The 22,151-nt window shown below is 37.0% G+C and overlaps 1 protein-coding gene across 4 annotated transcripts in view; it reads right to left on the bottom strand.

The window, feature by feature from the left end:
- Nucleotides 1–2,442: 2,442 nt before the first annotated feature.
- CLHC1 (clathrin heavy chain linker domain containing 1) overlaps nt 2,443–22,151 on the bottom strand; it is a 49,746-nt gene continuing 30,037 nt past the window's right edge. For 3 of the 4 annotated variants that reach the window (XM_047782070.1, XM_047782067.1, XM_047782069.1), the window contains 4 exons: nt 18,355–18,529; nt 10,345–10,547; nt 4,637–4,816; nt 2,443–2,778 (listed from right to left, as the gene is read on the bottom strand). In XM_047782070.1, coding sequence (XP_047638026.1) covers nt 2,582–2,778; nt 4,637–4,816; nt 10,345–10,547; nt 18,355–18,529 — 755 coding nt within the window. In that variant the 3' untranslated portion in view covers nt 2,443–2,581. The remainder of the gene's footprint in view (nt 2,779–4,636; nt 4,817–10,344; nt 10,548–18,354; nt 18,530–22,151) is intronic. The other variant, XM_047782068.1, reaches the window with a different exon arrangement.

The raw sequence follows: 22,151 nt of genomic DNA, 5'->3' as shown, positions 1-22,151 counted from the left end.
AGGAACAACTCAACTGTAAAAGGGCATTTTTAAGCAATTGGTAAAATTGAATGTAGACTGGATATTAGATGATACTAAGGAATTATTATTAGTTAATTTTAAAAAGATGCTGTGTCTTCTCAATGAAGTCGTAATCTTGATAGCAGAGACCATATACAAAACAAGTACACAGAATATGTCATTGATGCTTAAGTTGTCTCTTGGTATTTAAAACTGAGGCAGAAGGTCAAAAAGCACTGGGAAATCATTTGTACCTTTGTAGAATTACTGAATTTTTGAGTTGTAAATGACAAGAGGTATTATCCAGTCAAAATTAATTTATGAGGAAAAGGACCCAAAGCCAGATTGTGGTAGATGATCTAGAACAAAGGCTCCTATGCCGGGAGGTTCCTGTATCTTTCAGCACAGCTTAGAGGAAGGTTCTCACCACTTTCAAACACTACATAGCTCACCAGTCAACTCTCCTTCCTTCCCCCACTTGACTTTATATTCCTGCTCTTCCTCTCAACTCCATCTCCAGGCATTTTAATTTATATTCACTTAAGTTTCACTTTCCTTGAACACTACCAAAGGCAATGCTAACAAAGAAGAATGAGCAGAGGAAAAACATTTTAAAATCAAAGTATAATTATCAGTAATATCAACAACAGCTGCTCTGTTTCAAACTTTTTCCAGATTTATGTATGTACTTTATCCCCCTGGCTTTCTGGAATATTTTTTCCAAGTTCTGTCTGTGGATACACAGTAGCTTTCTATCAAACATACAAGACTCAAAGAAAAAAATGGTAAGCCACTGCACATAAAGAATCAATGCTGGAAGTCCCCATGTGGCACAGCAGGTTAAGGATTCAGCATTGATGCAGCCATGGTATATAGGTCACAACTGAGGTGCAGGTCCAATCCCTGGTCAGGGAAGTTCCACATGTTGCAGGTATGGCCAAGAAAAAAAGACATGCTACAGAAATACCCTCTCTCCTTCCCTTCCTTTTTTCCATCCTTCATCCTTTCAAAAACCACAGCTAATGTGAAGGCCAGAAATAAAAATACTGTGAGTTGTTATAATCCTTTTACTTATATTGCTTTTAAATTGTGCACGTGTATTACTTTTCAAAATATTACATTTTAGGAGTTTCCTGGTGGCCTAGCAGTTAAGGATCTGGTGTTGTAATTGCTATGGCATGGGTTCAATCTCTGACCCAGGAACTTCTCTGCATGCCATGGGCGCAGCCAAAAGAAAGTTATCAAAATACTACATTTTAGAAAATTGAATTATAATTATCTAATACTGTGTTTTGTGATATATGCAAAACTTGAGAACTCGGCCAGTACTCTTCTGGATTTATAAGACCAGCAACCTAATATTAGTATAAACAGATAGCTTTATATAGGCAATGAGGTGTGTTGTATCAAATACTTCAAAGAGGGATAATTATCCAAGTACAAATGGATAGATACGTTGGACTTCATAGGTAGAGGAATATGTGTTTATGGGATCTGTTACATCGAAATAAGAGTTATCCTCTACTAAGTTCCTCTATTGTGTAATACACCACACATATATATCACTAAACCTTTAGGGGAGGTATTACTGCACATATTTTACAAAGAAGAAAAGGAAGAATTTGAATGTGAATATGAAGCAGTCTGATACCAAGTTCACATTCTTCCCTTTTAAAATAAAATATATACATTCGATTTAAATTTAGGAGAGTAAAACATGCTCTTTTATTCTTTCTAATAGCAGCTCATTTTTACCATGTTCCCTGATCAAGGCTGATATTCAGCTGGTACATTCTGGTGTGGCATAAGGGCTAAAAGGTGTTCTGATTAGTTAGGTAGCTATTCTGTTTGACTGGTGCCCATGCCATGCTGATCCTCAAATATTCTGAATAGCACACCTGTCTATGACACAGAACTCTGAGTTTTTAATCAAATACTTACTTGAGACATTTGAAATTATTCAAAACAACTTCTTATGACATTTTCCCTGTCTACAAGTATCCGGGTCTACTTCTTTGCAAAATTTGACTGGAACTCTCTCTGGATAAGAACATGCTGAAATTCCCAAGTTTTATAGAAGAAGCTTAACATTCATGCATGAAGCACAGATTTGAGTAACTAGTACAAAATTACTATACTCTGGGTTTCCATCAGTGAGTTCAACTGTGAAATGATATCCTGCCCTTGTTAAGTCAGGCTTATAGCATTTGATGTTTGGGAAATAATTTTGATAGGATACTACCCACGCCTTCTTCAGTTCTTGCTATTAAATTCGATCACCAGAAAGGACTATATCTAGATAGATGCCCTTAGGTAGAACTGCCTAAACTGCGATTTACAAAACTTTCATTCTTGGATTTTATCAAGATTCAATATACAAAATTACCATATAGGAAAAAAGGAAGCAATGGTATAAATATTTCAAGGATAAATCTAAATGTTATCATAACAAAAGCAGCATGACTTATTTCTGAACTTTTACATGCTAGTTTATTTTTAAGTTAGTTATACCAAGGTCAGTTTGCACAACCAATATACATAAAATGTTGCACAGGCTCCCTCAGCTGGTTAAAATGTAGAACTACCAAAAAACATGCTGCATTAAGTTGACTGTATCATCCTCTTCAGAAATTTCTGTAACTCCAGCCTGAGATCGAAGAACGGACATGATGTCATTAGACAATTTGTCAAAGCCATTCTGTAAACATATATTTGCCACTTCTTGCCACTTTTCTAGGGAGCAAAATGGATCATTTATCATAAGATGTTCGATTGCATCTGAGGAAATAAAATACAATATTTTCGTATAGCACTTATTTGATAATCTATACTTAGCAATTCTTCAAATATAGAGATATCATTTCAACTCAGTTATTATTAGAACTGATAAGTGTAATGTGCAATGTGGAGTGCCTAGTTGAACTCATGGTGAGTACTCAAGTATTAGCTCTTTCTTCTCCTCCTCTTCATCAAACTTTTCATGTCTCAATTCAACTCTCCACCATTTCTCACACTCCCTACTCCCCTACTCATCTCCTTCTTGGTAAGGTCAACAGATGTTGAAGGTTAGAAGAAAGGCAGCTCAGAAATTGAAGGATGTAGGCTCAGCCTTATTCACAGAGTCTATAAGGCACCACAAGAAACTATCAAATAAACAAGGGCCTAACAGGTTATTTTCATGATCCTTTGAACACTTTTATAAATGTCCCAATAGTGCCATTCTAAGTGTTTAAAAAAAGTCTCTGCCAAAACCTCCATTGTATCTCTAGATAAGGACCTCTTAATGATAGAGCTTCTATAACAGATATTTTTCTAAAGGAAATAAAAGATTTTATCTATTAAAGAAAACTAATGATATTATTTACTTTTGAAAGTCAATTATAGTGACCCTCTTTGGGACTATTTATGGTACTCATTTATCTATTACCTGAATTATTTATAATACTTCTGATGAAAGAGGGTCTCTCTTCAGGATATTGTAATCACTATTATTTTATTTCTATCATTATTATTCTATCAAATAAAATATTTTAGTTGATATCTGCAATGATAATTTCTAAATTTTTTTCCCAAGTATGTTTTCATGTAGTTTACTATTCATTTTTTGGCCCCATGTGAGAATTTAAAATCAAGTTGTCTGCTCGAATTTCTATATTGAATTAGAGAAAGGAAAGAAAAAAGTGAGACTAATTAGTTATTCTTGATCCCACTGCAGAGTTAAGTTCAGAGTAAATATGTGTAAATACATTTTTTGGTTTAGGACTAAAAACATAAAATTGACCTAAACGTTTAAATATATATATATATATATATATATATATATATATATATATATATATATAGGGAGTTCCTGTCTTGGCACAGTGGAAATGAATCTGACTAGGAACCATGAGGTTGAGGTGAGCTGTGGTATAGGTTGCAGACACAGCTCAGATCTGGCATTGCTATGGCTGTGGTTGTAGGCCAGCAGCAACAGCTCCGATTAGACTCCTAGCCTGGGAACCTCCATATGCCGCGGGTGCGGCCCTAAAAAGAGAAAAGACATATATATATGTCTTAGGGTTAGGGTTAGGGTTAGGGTTACTAAATATACACATTAATATATATAAAGTTTTTAGAGTACTTAGCTATTATAATTATTATGATGGCCCCTCAAGCTTTATAAAGAGTGTCTCTTTATCCCAATCCTCTCAAGAAATACATACTCTTGGGAGTTCCCACTATGGAGCAGTAGAAATGAACCCAACTAGGATCCATGAGGATGCAGGTTCCATCCCTGCCTCACTCAGTAGGTTAAGGATCCAGCATTGTCATGACTGTGGTGTAGGTTGCAGACATGGCTCAGATCCCAAGTTGTTGTGGCTGTGGTGCAGGTGGGCAGTTACAGCTCCAGTTGGACCCCTAGCCTGGGAACCTCCATATGCGGCCCTAAAAAGCCAAAAAAAAAAAAAAAGAAAGAAATATATACTCTTGCCAACATAATATTTTGACTTGGTAATCTTTATATTTATAAACTCCTAAAGTTAACTCTTGATAAGAAGAAACTCTTAGGAAGTTAACTCAGCATAATAATCTTGAACCTTTCCCTAAATAACCCACTAGTATTTTTTCCACAACAAAATTTTACTTTGCTTACCTTTCCCACCTTTATTTATTTCTTGAAGTAGCTTAATGCCAACTTTTTTCATATCTACAGAAAACAGGTAAAGTAGAGCAAGACCAAAAGATAAAGATGGTGGTTTCCCATTCCATTCTTTAGTGAGACACTGGATTAATTCAATGTTGGGACATAACTTTATTAGCTGCATCAGGTCATCTGAAAGCAAAAAGGAAAAACTATGTCTCAACATCCTAATATGATATTATCAACTAAAAATTCAGACTAGCCAATCACTCTTTTTTTTCCAATCCTTCCAAAGCCCTCATTGAATTCAACCTTACTATCGCCAATTAAAAAAAAAAAAAATCATGCTCAGCATAGCAAAAAACAAGGGAAAACTACCCAAACAAAGAGTACCAGGAAAAAAATTTATCAAAGAACTGTTATGAAAAGAAATGGGGTATAGGAGTTCCCGTCATGGCTCAGTGGTTAGTAAACCCAACTGGCATCCATGAGGACTCGGGTTCGATCCCTGGCCTGGCTCAGTGGGTTAAGGATCTGGCATTGCTGTAAGCTGTGGTGTATGTTGCAGACAAGGCTTGGATCCCACGTTGCTTTGGCTCTGGAGTAGGCCAGCAGCTACAGACCCCTAGCCTGGAAACTTCCATATGTCGCAGGAGCAGCCCTTAAAGACAAAAAAAAAAAAAAAAAAAAATCGGAAATGTGGTATAATAAAAAGAATCAGGTTGACAACCAGGAAATGTGAATTCTAATCATAGCTCCACAACTTAGTGTTCTGGATCTCAGTTTTTACATCTTAAAGAGCTAGAATTGGTATCTCCAATTTCTAAGCTTCCACCTAATACTACATTACGTTTGTCTATATCTTGTTGCTCATTTTGAAGTCAACTTCCAGTGAGTACATCTTTCTTTCTGTGCCTTGCACAGAAAAGAAACTCAGTAATTTTTTCCTAAAAGTATCAAGTATTTAGTAACTCAAAAATGAAAATTTTAAGAAGCTATATCTATTTCAAGTAGCTAGAGGTTAAGCCATATGAAGTGGCCTACCTTTGACAATTTTTTACTTCAAAAAAAAGGAATTCCATATAGTTTAATCTATATGGAATCTATAGTTTTATCACTAGGTAGTCCAAAGCTACAATCATGATTTATATTCTTAAATTTAAAAACTCTGTGTTAACTTCCTAAATTTTTTAAGCAAAAATATTCTTCTTGGGCCACAACAGAAGTAATTTTCAGAATAATTTCTGAGAGTCTTTCAACAACTACCATAAACTCTAAAAGTTAATACAAGGTAATCTAGTGTTTATTAAACAATACTTATTGCACTGGGAACTTACATATATTATATTATTACATTTAATATTCAACATAAGTCAGATACTATTACTCTCACATTACAAGTGAGAAAACAGGCTTAGATAAATTCCCGGAATTATATACATAGTCTAAATTAGAACAGTTCATCTGCCCCCCCGGACCATGACTTTACAATCTATGGTGTGCTGCTCCTCCAAAATAATAAATATGTATGTGTGTGTGCATTGTATGTGTGTATGTATATATATATATATGCATAGACATACCGAGAGAAAGAGAAACAGAGAGAGAGAAATGGTAAAAGATGAAGGAATAGCAGAATATAATTCTATATCAATAAAGTCATATAATTTTTTTTCTTTCTATGACATACCTACAGCATTTGGAAGTTCCTGGGCTAGGGGTTGAAAGAGAGCTGCAGCTGCTAGCCTATAACACAGCCATGGCAACACCCATCTGAGCCGCATCTGTGACCAAGGCCGCAGCTTGCCAAAACACAGGATCCTTAACGCACTGAGCAAGGCCAGGGGTTGAAACCATATCCTCACAGAGACAACGTTGGGTTCTTAACCCATTGAGCCACAACAGGAATGCCCAAATAGTTTTTTTAAACTTTCCCTGGAGAAGAAGTAGAAGCTTATGATTTGGGTCATTCAATCTGGCCTCCACTAAGGTGAAGCTATGAATTATATAGTAACGCCCAGCCTCCAACATTTCATAACTTAGCCATTTCTCTCTATTTCATTCAATCAAGTGTTCAAATACCCTTCTCCATTAAATGATTAGCACATTTTTATTCAATTAAGTGCAAGAGATGGTCTCTGACTAATTAGAAAGAATAAAGTTCAGATCCTATGATCTTACCTCTTTGCTTACAATACTTCAGAATCCATTTCCTTTCCTTGGTTTGACATATTATAGTCATTATTTATCTCATATATGTTCTGTTTGAATAAGGTTATAATGATCTATATACAACTAGAGTATTGTTTAACTCACAAATACCCAGAACAGTGGTTCTCAAAATACGATCTAGGGTCAATAAACTCAGAACTATTTTCATAAAAATACTAAAATTTGCCTTTGTCATTCTCATTCTCTCACAAATATACAGTGGTATTTTCCCAGAAGCTGACATATCACAGCAGACTGAATATGGGATCAGATAAGGGAAGCCAGCTATCTTCTATTAAACTAGGGATTTGCAAAAATATAAAACAATGTAACTCTTTTCCTGAAATTGTTTAGTTTGAAAAAGTTATTTTTCACAAAAATATTTTATTTATGACAACATAGTGAGTTTATTGTTGTTATTTTAAAGGAAAAATAACTAATGAATTTGTGCCATTTGCAACAACATAGATGGACTTGGAGAGCATTTTGCTAAATGAAGTAAGTCAGACAGAGAAAGACAAATATTTCATGATATCGCTTATGTGTGGAGTCTAAAAAATATGACAAATTAGTAAATATAGCAAAACAGAAGCACACTCACAGATATAGAGAACAAACTAGTTGTTACCAATAGGGAGAGGGAGGGGGGAAGGGCAATATAGGGAATATAGCCAATATTTTATAATTTCTGTAAATGGAGTATAATCTTTAAAAATTGTGAACCACTATATTATACATCTATAATTTAGAATACTGTACATCAGTTATACTCCGATAAAATTTTTTCTCATTTAATTTTTAATAGGATAAATATCAAGTGATATAACCCACATAGATAAAAGCTCTTTGGGATCATCAGCGCTTTTTAAAAGTACAAAGGAGATCTGAGACCAGAAGATCTGAGAGCCTCAGATCTAGAATAACCCAGTTTCTAGGCTCAGATTCTAGAATTCCAGGTCTAGAATGTTACCAGATAGGTACATTCACTTGTTTAATGATAATGGAGAAGGTTAATGAATAATTTCAGGCTTTATTCTAGAAATCATTAGAGGGGTTAAAAAAGAAAAGAATATTTCCTCTTAAAACAGATTTTCTAGTAGTCAGATTTATGCTTTTAGAAAAAAACACTTTTTTAGGACTTTACTATTTGTTTCGCTTCTTTGACTTTAAATGTAAAGATGATAGTCTAAATCTAAAACATTTTCTTCTGAAACCAGAAAGTATTAGCAAACTGAACCTGTTCCCCGAGGCCAAGGATGATACTTTGGAAAGACAAGGTTGTTTCTTATTAAAAAGTAAAATAAACAAAGTAATTTTTCAAATATTCTACCCCTTAAGCTTAATTTTTCTCAGGTTATTATTTTCATCTTATGATATTGTGCTAAATAAATTCTGATGATAAATATCAAGGTTCTAATTAATATATATATTTTTTGTCTTTTTGTCTTTTTAGGGCTGCACCCGCAGCATATGGATGTTCCCAGGCTAGGGGTCTAATCGGAGCTGTTGCTGCCAGCCTACACCACAGCCACAGTTATGTGGGATCTGAGCCGCATCTGCGACCTACACCACAGCTCACGGCAACACCGGCAACACCGGATCCTTAACCCACAGAGCAAGGCCAGGGATCAAACCCATAACCTCATGGTTCCTAGTCAGATTTGTTAAGCACTGAGCCGCAATTTGAACTCCAAGGTTCTAATTATATTGGAGTGTTATTATTTCTTAAATTTTTACAATATACACTTGTCCTTTGGTGTCCACTGGGTTTTGGTTTTAGAACCCCCTGCAGATATAAAATCTGAGGCTTCTTGTCTCTTATATAAACAATCTTTTTTACAAAATGGCATAGTATTTGCATATAGCCTATACACATCCTCCCATGTACTTTAAATCATCTCTAGATTACCTAACACAATGTAAATACTATGTAAATAGTTGTAAATGCAATGCAAATGTTATGCAAATAATTGCTGATGCAGAGCAAATGTTTTGGTTTTTTCAGCATTCTACAATTTTTCTTCCTCATATATTTTCAGCCTGAAGTTTGTTGAATCTATGGATATGAAATCCATGGATATGGAGGGCTGACTGTATATTTAATTATTTTATAGTGTACTGCTCTACTGGAGGAAGAGAATAATATAAGTCATTCATGTTGCTATGTACTCATGTGAGGCAAATTTTACAAGCAAAAAAAGAAAGCTCACATTTTATTCAATAAAAATTCCAAAAGTAATTAAAACACATTCCATCTAATGTGTTTAGTCTAAACCCTGACTAAAATAAACTGATGGAAAGATGCTGAATCTGTATAACTTAGATAATAATAATAAAATATATAATTTATTCAACAAATGTTGTGTAGTAACTACTCTGCCAGATTCTGTTCCATTGCTATGAGTATATAAGCAAATTACTTACCTCTCTGTGCCTACAGCCTCTCTGTAGTTATTTTTCATCTATAAAATAGGGATAATAACAAAATGTACTTCAGGAGTTCCCACTGTGGCACAATGAGTTAAGAATCCTGCAGGGGCTCGGGTTGCTGAGAAGGAGCAAGTTCAATCCTTGGCCCAGCGCAGTGGGTTAAAAGATCCAGCATTGCTGTAGCTGTAGCTTGGATTCAATCCCTGGCCCAGGAACTTTCATATGCCGCAGGTGTGCCCAGTGTGACATTAAAATAAAAAAAAAAAGTACTTAATAGAGTTAACATATGGATTAAATGAGAAGGCATATAAGAAGCTGAACTATTCGCTATTATTACATTAATAGTACCAGGTATGCTGTTATATAATAAATGAAAAAATTAATAACTTTAGAAAATAGATTCTAAGTACAAGTCAATTTACTCTTTGAAAATGATCAGATTCACAGCCATAAAAGATTCTTTTTCCTGGAAAAATATAACCGAAAAGTGCTGTGTTTTGTTCCATCTTGCAGTTGCTTAGAACCCAAGTGCACAGCTTGAAAAATCAGGATTGACAAAGGCCAGGGGTCTGGGGATATGCCAGGACTGCCCTACATTAATGTTACTGCTGAACCAGACTGTAGTAAGAGATCAGCTCATTCAACTAGGGTTACCCTAAGGCCAACGATTCTCTCAGATCATTGCCTAGCTGCAACCTAGATGTTCCAGACTTTTAAAATCAACATTACTTCACTAATTCTTCATTTCTGATGTTTATATAATAGTTCAGAACAATGTGTATGAGAAAGAAGTTCAGGTTTTTTTTTAATCCTTTAAAAAGCATGGTCTAAATATCTGCAAGTTTACTAAATGTTTATGTATTGAGGATATATATATAATGTATTTGAAGGTCTAGCATCAAAATTAATCTGCTTCAGCTTATCTGTGTTCACTAAAAATTACAAAAGAAATCTACTTACTGGTATATATAAAACAAGCTTTATAATGTAAATCCAAACTATTACTTATTACCATGGGTGAAATTACAATTCAAGTCCAAAATTCCAATGTATACAAATAAGTCAGCTTTTTTACTTACCGGAAGTAAAGTCCTTGAATTGTTGTATATATTCCATAGCCCCATGAATTTGACCCTGTTTACACAGGCAAAGAAGTACTTTCTTATGCAGGCCACATTCACTATAGATAATCTGAGCTAAAGCCAGGCATTTGGACTTGTTATAAGTATCCTGCTCCCCATAATCAAAAATCACATCTCCAGCCTCCTCAGAAAATGTCAGCCTAGAGCAAGAAGATCAATAGAACAAACATCAGTGAGTTCTTGATGAGTGGATGAGGATGAAATGTTTGAAAATTTAGCGCAGTAGAAGTGGATTTCCTATGGTTTATAAAAATTCCAAGTTAGTAGACAATTCATGAAATTAAATATATCTAAGATTTAGAACAGGAACAAAAACAATCAGCATGCCTTCCTTTGAGGGAAATCATTTTGGTGAAAATGAGCTTAACTTTTAAAAAATCTACAAACAAAATTAACTCTCTTGGAGTTCCCTGGTAGCCTAGTGGTTATGGATCCGGCATTGTCACTGCTGTGGCACAGGTTCAGTCCCTGGTCTGAAAACTTCTGGATGCCATAGGCATGGCCAAAACAAACTTTCCTAAAGAGAGTGGTGGGATTTAAACTTTAAGATAAACAAAAGTTCTCTCATAATTGAGGTTCTTATTTGTTATCTAGACTCCAAAACCCTATAGAATGCAAGAACTAACGAAGTGTTGGTTAAAGATGGTGACAAAAACTTTAGCTCAAAATTAGTGACAAATCTTGCAGGCATTTGTACTAAAAGGAAAACAGAGAAAGTGTGACCATAATGTTTTGTGGGGTTTTTTAAATTGTTACAAATCTGTAACAAATGACAGGGGGAGTATATGGATATAACTGTGTCTATTAGGAGAGACTTAAGAAGCAGTTTGAGATGGTTCAATTGAATAGATCTCACTTTTCATCAATTTTAGTGCACCATCTTCATACACAATTGAAAGGAACCATCTGTACTACACAGTGATTCTACCTATCAGTACAAGCCAAAAAACATTTGAGTATGATTAAAGATATCACTTCTAATTACTGGCTATATTGACATGGTGCTTTAGCTACATTTTTAATTAACAGCTGCAGAATAACAACAATCACATAATATTAGTATCTGTATACATATAATAAAATGCCAATAACATTAAAATGAAACCCTAAAACACCAACAAAATGTCTCTTTACTGAAAATACTGAAGTAGATAAAGTCTTCTGTTGGGTAGACAGCAGACAGTTCTAAAATCAAGAGGCAGCTTCTGTGTACAAATCATTAATTTAGTCAGCAACTCCCTGGCTTCCACATTTCAATACCAAATTATTGGTTTGGGTAGTCATTATTTCAGTTGTTGTAATGACTGCATTACTGGAGCAGCATGAAAATACCAGTAATTTAGTATTTATTTCTCTTGTTAATACCATTATTTTATTATTTTTAGCGGTCATTCTCACATGCTGTGCCACCTCAGAGAGGGCCAGAGTTGAGACAGGTTGCTCTATCTTGACTTGTCACTTTCCAAAAGGATGATGAAAAGAAAGAGTAAGATTTTTATTTATTTTTTTAGGGCCACACCTGTGGCATATGGAGGTTCCCAGGCTAGGGGTCTAGTCGGAGCTATAGCTGCCAGACTACAACACAGCCACAGCAACGCCAGATCTGAGCCGTGTCTGCGACCTACACCACAGCTCACGGCAATGCCGGATCCTTAATCCACTGAGCAAGGCCAAGGATCAAACCCGCAACCTCATGGTTCCTAGTCAGATTCGTTTCCGCTGCACCACTACGGAACTCCAAGGGTAAGATTAAAAAGAAAATTATCCAAAGGGAGGGGGAGGATCAAGCCCCAAAAGAATGGAATTGGCCCTGACGGAAAAAGGAGGAAAGAAAAACAAGGATTCTAGCCCTGGAGGTAAAAGGTAGTCAGGTACCCTAGATCAGGCTGGGAAATGAGCCTAGGAACTTCCCTCCCCTTTTCCCCCTAATGACCTCATCATACCCTCTTTATGGTCCCCTAACGTCCCCTTCTTGTCTCTCCCCTCCCTGGCTTCCAACTCTAAGAAGGCATTTTCAGAGACTTCTGAAAGTGAATCTGAGACCAGACTGGCTCTGGAGAATACACAAGACATATAAATAAAAGAAAATATGTCATGTCATGTTTAACTCTACTAGTAAATTAAGGCATATTTGATTATAAACCAGACTGCAGACTTTTAAAATTCAAAATAAAAGTAATATATAACTACTAAATCTATGCAAAATATTCATTTACTGTTATTTTATAGGATTAGGTTGCAAAGTTAATATTTTAGAGGATATTTTTTCCTTTTAGAAGCAATGTTAGGAGTTCCCCTGTGGTGCAGAAGGTTAAGGATCCAGCATTGTCATTGCAGCAGCCCAGGTAACTGCTGTGCTGCAGGTTCAGTCTCTGGACTGAAAATTTCCACATGCCACAGGTATAGCCAAAAATAAAATAAAATAAAATTTAAAATAGAAGCAATGTCTGAAATTTAGAGACATTAATACCTGTCAAGCATCATTTCTTAAGTTTAAGCTTTGTGGTTCAAGTAATTAGACTTTTCCCAGGTAAGAATAACTAAGAGAGCCAACTTTAGACTATAATCCAGGCTGCTTTAGGCTGGTTCTGTGCTGAACTTTAGGAAAAGGACTGAAGAACTTTTTTTTTTGTCTTTTTTTTTTGTTGTTGTTGTTGTTGCTATTTCTTGGGCTGCTCCCGTGGCATATGGAGGTTCCCAGGCTAGGGGTTGAATCGGAGCTGTAGCCACCGGCCTACGCCAGAGCCACAGCAACGCGGGATCCCAGCCGCGTCTGCAACCTACACCACAGCTCACGGCAACGCCGGATCATTAACCCACTGAGCAAGGGCAGGGACCGAACCCGCAACCTCATGGTTCCTAGTCGGATTCGTTAACCACTGCGCCACGACGGGAACTCCCCTGAAGAACTTTTTAAGGTAGCTATGCAGTAGAGGCCCAGGTCATCAGAGTCAGAGATCAGGAGACAGAGGCTAAGAATAAAGAATGTAATTTGCTGTGAGTATTCTGTTATACCTGGATCCTTAAAAGTAGTGGTATTTTAATAATTTATATGCTCAGGGAATGCATAAGAGTTTAAGTTCTTACAACTAAGAGAAAGAATGGGCCAAGTGTATGTAAGAAAATTTATCTTGTCTGAAGTGTCTTTGCACTAAATAACAGGCATTAGTAATTAATGAACAAGCACTTTCTGATGATGTTCTCATGCCTGAACCATTTCCAGTAGTACCTGACAAGTACTTCCCCTGACTATCCAGAATCGTTCAAGGAAATGTCAATTTGAAATGGGTGACAGCAGGTAGCAGTATGCAAACTTGCCGTCTTTATGTCTAGAACATTTCTAAGTCATGGACTTGTTATTTAGGGAGTGCTTACATTTGTCCATCTACTCCCTTATGATGTGATATACATCTTAAAGATGAGAACTATAACTACCCTCTAATATGTATTCTATGTTCCTATGAATTTAGATCCAAGTAAGCACAGACCTTATGCTGAAAAACAAGCAGGCCATGGCAACTAGAGCGATGATAGGGAGGCCTTTCCTCACTCTGTACTTCCAGTACTCACAGCCTAACCCATGCCCACACAGACGCAGCAAAGGCATCTGGTATCTATTCCAACTAATCTTCAATATGCTGATAGACAGTTTTGATGCCTCACCCGGCTCCCCTCTACTAGACCAGTGCCCCTTCTCCAGCTAACTATTGACAGCTCATAGCTGCCCCTTTCTCCAAAGAATTGCTCTCAGCTGACTGGAGCCACCTCACCCAGGAAATTATTCCTATTTTTCAAACCCCTAGTAATCTAGAGCTAACGACTGACTAATAAAGGATACAAGAAGCCAGTCCCATAGCGAAGGAGAAACAACTCTGAAGTATGGTTTATGCTCCATAGTTCTCTCCCTATAATACTGGCTAGTACTAGACTTTACCTGAGTTTACATCCTTGCTTGGCTCTTTCCCTGCCCCTCATCTCTCACTCCTTCCCTCACCAAACTTCCCAAGGAGGAGTAAATGACACACACCCAAACCCAGATATCACGCTCTCTTAAAAGGAATAGGGAACCCAAGTGCCAAGCATATTCCCCTTTGCTCCATTGTCTAGCAACAATCCTACCTTCTCATGATAATTAGTCAGGACCTCCAGACTCAAAGAGCCTAAAATTGCAGGGATGGGAAGCACAAACTTGCTGACGATTAACTTTGTGTGTCAACATGACTGGGCTGTGGAATGCCCAGATATTTGGTCAAATGTTATTTTGGATGTGTCTGTGAGAGTGCACTTGAAGAGAGGAACATTTTAATGGCAGAATGAATAAAGCAGATTGCTCTCCTGAATGTGGGTGGCTCTCACTCAATCAGTTGAAGGCCACTGTACAAAAAGGATGACTCCCTCAAGTAAGGGGGGTTCATCCTGCCTGACTACTTAGCCAGGACTTCAGTCTTTTCCTGCCTTTGGGTCTCAAAGCTGCCAGCTTTTGGATTTGAACTTAACACCATTAACTCTCTTGAGTTCCCAGAATGCTGACTGTAGATCTTGGGACTTCTCAGCTTCAATAGGCATAAGAGCCAATTTCTTAGTTGATATACAATTTTTCTGTTTCTCTGGAGAATCCTGACTAATACACTCTCCAAGCATGCTCCTGGGAGTGATATTGAGCAGGGCCACTCTTTATTTCCCAGACTCAAGTATTCTATATGTTGGGAATACAGCACCTACAATTACACTTCATCCTGAGAAAGTTCCTCCATCATCCTAAGAGGGAATAACAAGCTGGCATCGCCTGGACACCATCTAAACTTCCCATGAACCAAGTTTGGAATTGTTTTTCTTTCTCTGACTGCTGGTCTTGGGTAACCCACCCTTGCAAGAGCCCAAAGGTGTGAGCTGTGGAAGTAGTATCCATCAGGCAGCAGTAGTTAACATGGGGTCTGGGCCACCTTTTTTTAATTTTTTTTGGCCTTTCTAGGGCCACCCTTGCAGCATATGTGGAAGTTTCCAGGCTAGGGGTCAAATCAGAGCTTCAGCTGCCAGCCTACACCACAGCCACAGCAACACCAGATCTGAGTCACATCTGCAACCTATACCACAGCTCATGGAAATGCCAGATCCTTAACCCACTGAGCAAGGCCAGGGATGGAGAACCCACATCCTCATGGTTACTGGTTGGATTCTTAGCCTACTGAGCCACAAAAGAAATTCCCTGGGCCACCTCTTCATAAAGCTTACAGGTGTGCTCTGGATCTGCTTGAGGATGCATCTTGGTTGTACCTGATTTTGGATTGACTCTTTTGAGCCCACATGACCTTATGACTTGGTGAATCCATCAGAATATAGTTAATGATGAGCATTTTGTGTTGTACAGTCAGTGATGTTCCATGGATAAATATTCCCACTTTAGCAGGACCCAACAGCTGTTTTTCAAATGGTACATTACTGTCTGTTACAGGTGCAGATGATCTACGAAAATATCTCTGGGTAGTCCCATGTCAACTAAACACTGTTAGTGGGTAAATCAATAACCATGGTTTGATAAAAGCATAGTAACCACAGTCATCCTACCAGATAAACCATCAAGACCAAAAGAAGTATAAGCAGAATCTAAAATGGGTAATGAAGGAAAAAGATAATGAGTACTAGTATGTGTGAATCTCAAAATAATTATAAGTGAAAGCAGACCAAGCAGAAAAAATATACAATGTGTGATTCCATACATATAAAATTCTAGAAAATGAAAACTAATCTAGAGTAACAGAAAGTAGATCAGTGGTTATCTCGAAATAGGGAGGGGGATGGAATGAGGTGGTAGAAGGAAAACGGCATTACAAAGGAAATATCTGAGGGTCATGGATATGTTTATCATCTTGATTATGGTGATGATTTCATGGTACATATGTCAAAATTCATCAAAGTGTACACTTTAAATATATAGGTAATTATATGTAATTATATCTCCATAATGCTGTGGGTTTTTTTGTTTGTTTTGTCTTTTTAGGGCCACACTCATGGCACATAGATGTTCCCCAGCTGGGGTCGAATCAGAGCCACAGCCACCAGCCTATGGAGCAACGCCGGATCCATAACCCACTGAGTGAGGCCAGGGATTGAACCCGCATCCTCATGGATATCAGTCCGGTTCTTAATCCATTGAGCTAGAACAGGGACTCCCTCCATAATGCTGTTTTTAGAAAACTCATCAAATTTTACGCTTTAAATATGTATAGGCTATTGTATGTAAATTATCATCTCAATAACGTTGTAAAAAAAATTACAACCCTAGGACCTAGCAACAAGGGCTATCTTTCATCCCACTAACCCTCCTCTTATATGTTTCCCCAAGAATTAGGGCCATAGAATTCTGGAGAAGCTGTGCCTGGATGGAGTGAACTTAATGTGAGAAGCAAATATATCTGTATTATGCAAATGGATAATTAAGGCAGATAATGTTTTGGTGTCCTGCTCAAATCCTTCTTACTGGCCCAGCGTAGCCTTCCCTAATGGCTCTAGGCTCACAGGTCCTTTCCTTCCATAGGGAACTGCCCTTGACTAGTGGGAGCCACCATGCTCAGAAAGTTACATTCTCCCACCCCATCCAGGCAGTCTTCTTGACTGACTGACTGAGAAGAATGGAAGGCTGGCCCCTGGCCTCAGGGGGGAACGGCTCTGTGATATGTTTCATGCTTCAGAGCCATTCTTCTACAATACGGCCAAGGTTAGAATTTGCCTGATGTCACATCCTTCCTTGGCTCTTTCCCCTTCCCTATCCTGCTTCATTCAGTCCCTTTTAGGATTTTCTTGAGAAGCCCTCCTTCTATCAATCATGTACACCATAAACTTCTATGCACCATTAAGTGGTCATGAATCATCTTGTCAATTCCCAATCCAGGCTCATTGTGACTAGCCTCATTACTCCATTCTTGAATGCTTAGTAACTAGCTTCTGAATTATTAACTGCAATAGAGGTCTGAAATAAATGCTTAAGTAATTTATTGATAAGAAAATTACTAAAATTTTAGGAGTTCCCATTGTGGTTCAGCAAGTTAAGGACCTGACATAGTGTCCATGAGGATGCTGGTTCCATCTCTGGCCTCACTCAGTGGATTAAGAATCTGGCATTGCAGGAGCTCCTGTCGAGGCTCAGCGGTTAACGAAACTGACTAGTATCCATGTAGATGAGGGTTCCATCCCTGGCCTCACTCAGTGAGTTAAGGATCTGGCATTGCCATGAGCTGTGGTGTAGGTTGCAGACGTGGCTCAGATCCCACATTGCTGTGGCTGTGGTGTAGGCTGGCAGCTACAGCTCTGATTCAACCCCTAGCCTGGGAACCTCCATATGCCAGAAAAAAACAGAAAAAAAAAAAAAAGAATTGGGTGTTACAGCTTGTATCTGCCAGAAAAAAACAGAAAAAAAAAAAAAAGAATTGGGTGTTACAGCTTGTATCTGGTGTTGCCATGGCTATGGCATAGGCCTGAAGCTGCAGCACCAATTTGACACCTAGCCTGGGAACTTCCATATGCCGCAGGTGAAGCCATGGGGAAAAAAGAAAGGAAAAAAAAAAAGAAAATTATTAAAATTTTGAGAACAAAAACTTTATTAACCAAATTTCAAAATAAAGTTAAGGAGTTCCCGTCGTGGCGCAGTGGTTAACGAATCCGACTAGGAACCATGAGGTTGCGGGTTCGGTCCCTGCCCTTGCTCAGTCGGTTAATGATCCGGCGTTGCCGTGAGCTGCGGTGTAGGTTGCAGACGCGGCTGGGATCCCGCGTTGCTGTGGCTCTGGCGTAGGCCGGTGGCTACAGCTCCGATTCAACCCCTAGCCTGGGAACCTCCATACGCCGCGGGAGCGGCCCAAGAAATAGCAACAACAACAACGACAAAAGACAAAAAAAAAAAGAATAAAAAAAATAATAATAAAATAAAGTTAAAAGCTCAGTTTTGCTTACCTTTCTTGGGTGACCCAATTGATAACTAAATCTAAACGTTTCTCAGATAATCCACATTTGATTCCTTCCAGAGTTAGTTCTGCATCAACAGGATGTCTAAAAGCATGACTTATGCTAAAGATAGCTTCAAAAAATAAGAGTAATGGGAAAAGCTTTCCCCTAATTTTTCCAACAGCTACAAAAGAGAAAAAAAGTTTTTGGTCAATTTTAATTAATAGTTTGCTTTTTCTTAATATTATTATTTTAATGTCATTGCATTTTCTAAAAATTTGTATCTAAAATTATACTTTTATAATGTTAAAGTTTATAGATTAAACTTTATATTTTGGATAATGACTAAATATCATACACTATGTGAAAAGCAGAGTGATATATATGTAGATTCTTTTTTTTTTTTAATAATGTGTTTGAGCCTATATGACTATCAGGCTAAAGCAAGCAGATACAGGAAGGGGTAAACATACTTAAAAAACAGGGCAACCCCAAATCAAAACAGAAAATTACATTCACAAACACTAAAGAGAAAAGTACACAAGCAGAAAATAAATGGAAATCATCCAACCAAAAAAAGGAAGGAAGAAATGGGAAACATAGAATCAACTGGAAAACAGGTTTAAGATGGAAATAGATACATATTTATCAATAATTACTTTAAATGTCAATGGACTGAATGCTCAAATCAAAATACACAGAGTGGCAGATTGGATCAAAAAGCAAAAACCTACAATCTGCTGTACACAGGAGACTCACCTCAGGGCAAAGGACACATATAGATTGAAAGTGAGGGGATGGGGAAAGATATTTCATGCGAATGGACAAGATAGGAAAGCAGGAATTGCAATACTCATATATCAGACAAAATAGACTTTAAAGTGAAGGCCATAAAAGATAAATAAATAAAATTAAGGCCATAAAGAAAGATAAAGAAGGACACTATTTAATGGTAAAAGGATCGATTCAAGAAGAGGATATTACAATCATCAATATATATGCCCCTAATATAGGAGCACCCAGATACCCACAACATAACAGACATAAAAGGAGAAATTGATGGGAATACAATAATAGTAGGAGACTTTAATACCCCCCTCACATCAATGGACAGATCCTCTACACCAAAAATCAATAAGGTAACAGAGATTCTAAATGACAATAGAGAAGTTAGACTCAATTGACATTTTTTGGACATTACATCCAAAAAAATCAGAATGTATGTTCCTCTCAAGAGCACGCGGAACATTCTCAAAGATTGATCATATACTTGGACACAAAGCTAACCTCAACAAATTTAAAAGTATAGAAATTATTTCAAGTATCTTCTCTGACAACACTGACATGAAAGTAGAAATCAACCACAGGAAAAGAAATGAGAAAAAACTATGTACATGAAGACTAAACAACATGCTACTAAAAAACCAATGGGTCAATGAGGAAATCAAGAAGGAAATTAAAAAATACCTCGAGACAAATGATAATGAAGACAAACCACTCAAAATCTATGGGATGCTGCAAATTCAGTGCTCAGAGGGAAACTCATCACAATACAGGCATTCTTCAAAAAAGAAAAAAAATCTCAAATTGACAACTTAACCCAACACCTAAATGAATTAGAAGAAGAACAAATAAAACCTAAAGTCAGCAGAAGGGAGGAAATCATAATGATCAGAGAGGAAATCAATAAAATAGAGATTCAAAAAAAAAAAAAAACAACAGAAAAAAATCAATAAAACCAAGAGCTGGTTCTTTGAAAAGGTAAACAAAATTGACAAGCCTCTGGGTAGACTCACCAAGAAGAGGAGAGAAAAAACCCAAATAAACAAAATAAGAAATGAAAAAGGAAAAGTCACAACAGATACTGCAGAAATACAAAACCATGAGAGAATACTATGACAATTGTATGCCAACAAATTTGACAACCTAGAAGAAATGGACAACTTTCTAGAGACTTACAGCCTGCCAAAACTGAATCAAGAAGAAACAGATCAACTGAACAGACCCATCACTAGAAATGAAATGGAAGAGGTCATAAAATCACTCCCTACAAATAAAAGTCCAGCACCCGATGGCTTCACAGGTGAATTCTACAAAACATACAAAGAGAAACTTATACCCATCCTCCTTAAACTTGTCCAAAAGGTTGAAGAAGGAAGACTCCCAAAGACATTCTAGGACACCACCATCACCCTAATACCAAAACCAGACAAAGATTCTACCAAAAAAAACTATAGGCCAATATCTTTGATGAATATAGACACAAAAATTCTCAACAAAATTTTAGCCAACTGAATCCAACAACATATAAAAAAGATCATACACCACAACCAGGTGGGATTCATCCCAGGTGCACAAGGATGGTTCAACATACACAAATCAATGTCATACACCACATTAACAAAAGAAAAGTCAAAAACCACGTGATCATCTCAATAGATGCAGAAAAGGCACTTGACAAAGTCCAACATCCATTCATGATCAAAATTCTTACCAAAGTGGGTACAGACGGAACATAGCTTAACATAATAAAGGCTACTTATGGCAAACCCACAGCAAATATAATACTTAATGGAGAAAAGCTGAAACCCTTCCCACTAAAATCTGGAACAAGATAAGGATGCTCACTCTCACCACTTTTATTCAACATAGTATTAGAAGTACTAACCACAGCAATCAGACAAACAAAAGAAATAAAAGGTATCCAAATTGGAAGAGAAGAAGTAAAATTGTCACTGTATGCAGATGACATGATACTATATATAGAAAATCCTAAGGACTCAATCCAAAAACTACTCGAACTGATCAACAAATTCAGCAAAGTAGCAGGATATAAGATTAACATTCAGAAATCAGTTGCATTTCTGTATATTAAAAATGAAATACTAGGAAAGGAATACAAAAATACAATACCTTTTAAAATTGTACCCTCCAAAAAATCAAATACCTGGGAATACACCCAACCAAGGAGATAAAAGACTTCTGGCTGAGAACTATAAAACATTCATCAAGGAAGTTAAAGAGAATTCAAAGAAATAGAAAGATATTCCATGCTTCTGGATTGGAAAAATTAATATTGTAAAAATGGCCATACTACCCAAAGTAATATACAGATTCAATGCAATCCCTATCAAATTACCCATGGCATTTTTCACAGAACTAGAACAACCAAAAATTTATATGGAACCACAAAAGACCCAGAATTGCCAAAGCAATCCTGAGGAACAAAAACCGAGCAGGAGGCATAACTCTCTCTGACTTTAGCCACAGTAATCAAGATAGTGTGGTGCTGGTACCAAAACAGACATACAGAACAATGGAACAGAACAGAGAACCCAGAAATAAAACCAGACACCTATGGTCAATTAACCTTCGACAAAGGAGACAAGAATATAAAATGGGAAAAATACAGTCTTTTCAGCAAGTGGTGCTGGAAAAACTGGATAGCCATATGTACATCAATGAAACTGGAACACATCCTCATACCATGCACAAAAATAAACTCAAAATGGCTGAAAGACTTAAATGTAAGACAAGACACCATCAAACGTTAATTCTCTGACATTAACCTTACAAATATTTTCTCAGGTCAGTCTCCCAAGGCAACAGAAATAAAAGCAAAAATAAACCAATGGACTGAAACTGACAAGCTTTTGCATAGCAAAGAAGACCATAAAAAAAAAAGTTACAGAATGGGAGAAAATAGTTTCAAATGATGCAACTGACAAGGGCTTAATCTCTAAAATATACAAACAACTCAACAACAAAAAAGCCAACAACCCAATGGAAAAATGGGCAAAAGACCT

The sequence above is a fragment of the Phacochoerus africanus genome, chromosome 5 (assembly GCF_016906955.1).
Source record: "Phacochoerus africanus isolate WHEZ1 chromosome 5, ROS_Pafr_v1, whole genome shotgun sequence".
NCBI classification, from domain to species: Eukaryota; Metazoa; Chordata; class Mammalia; order Artiodactyla; family Suidae; genus Phacochoerus; species Phacochoerus africanus.
This window is presented reverse-complemented; position numbering and strand designations above follow the sequence as displayed.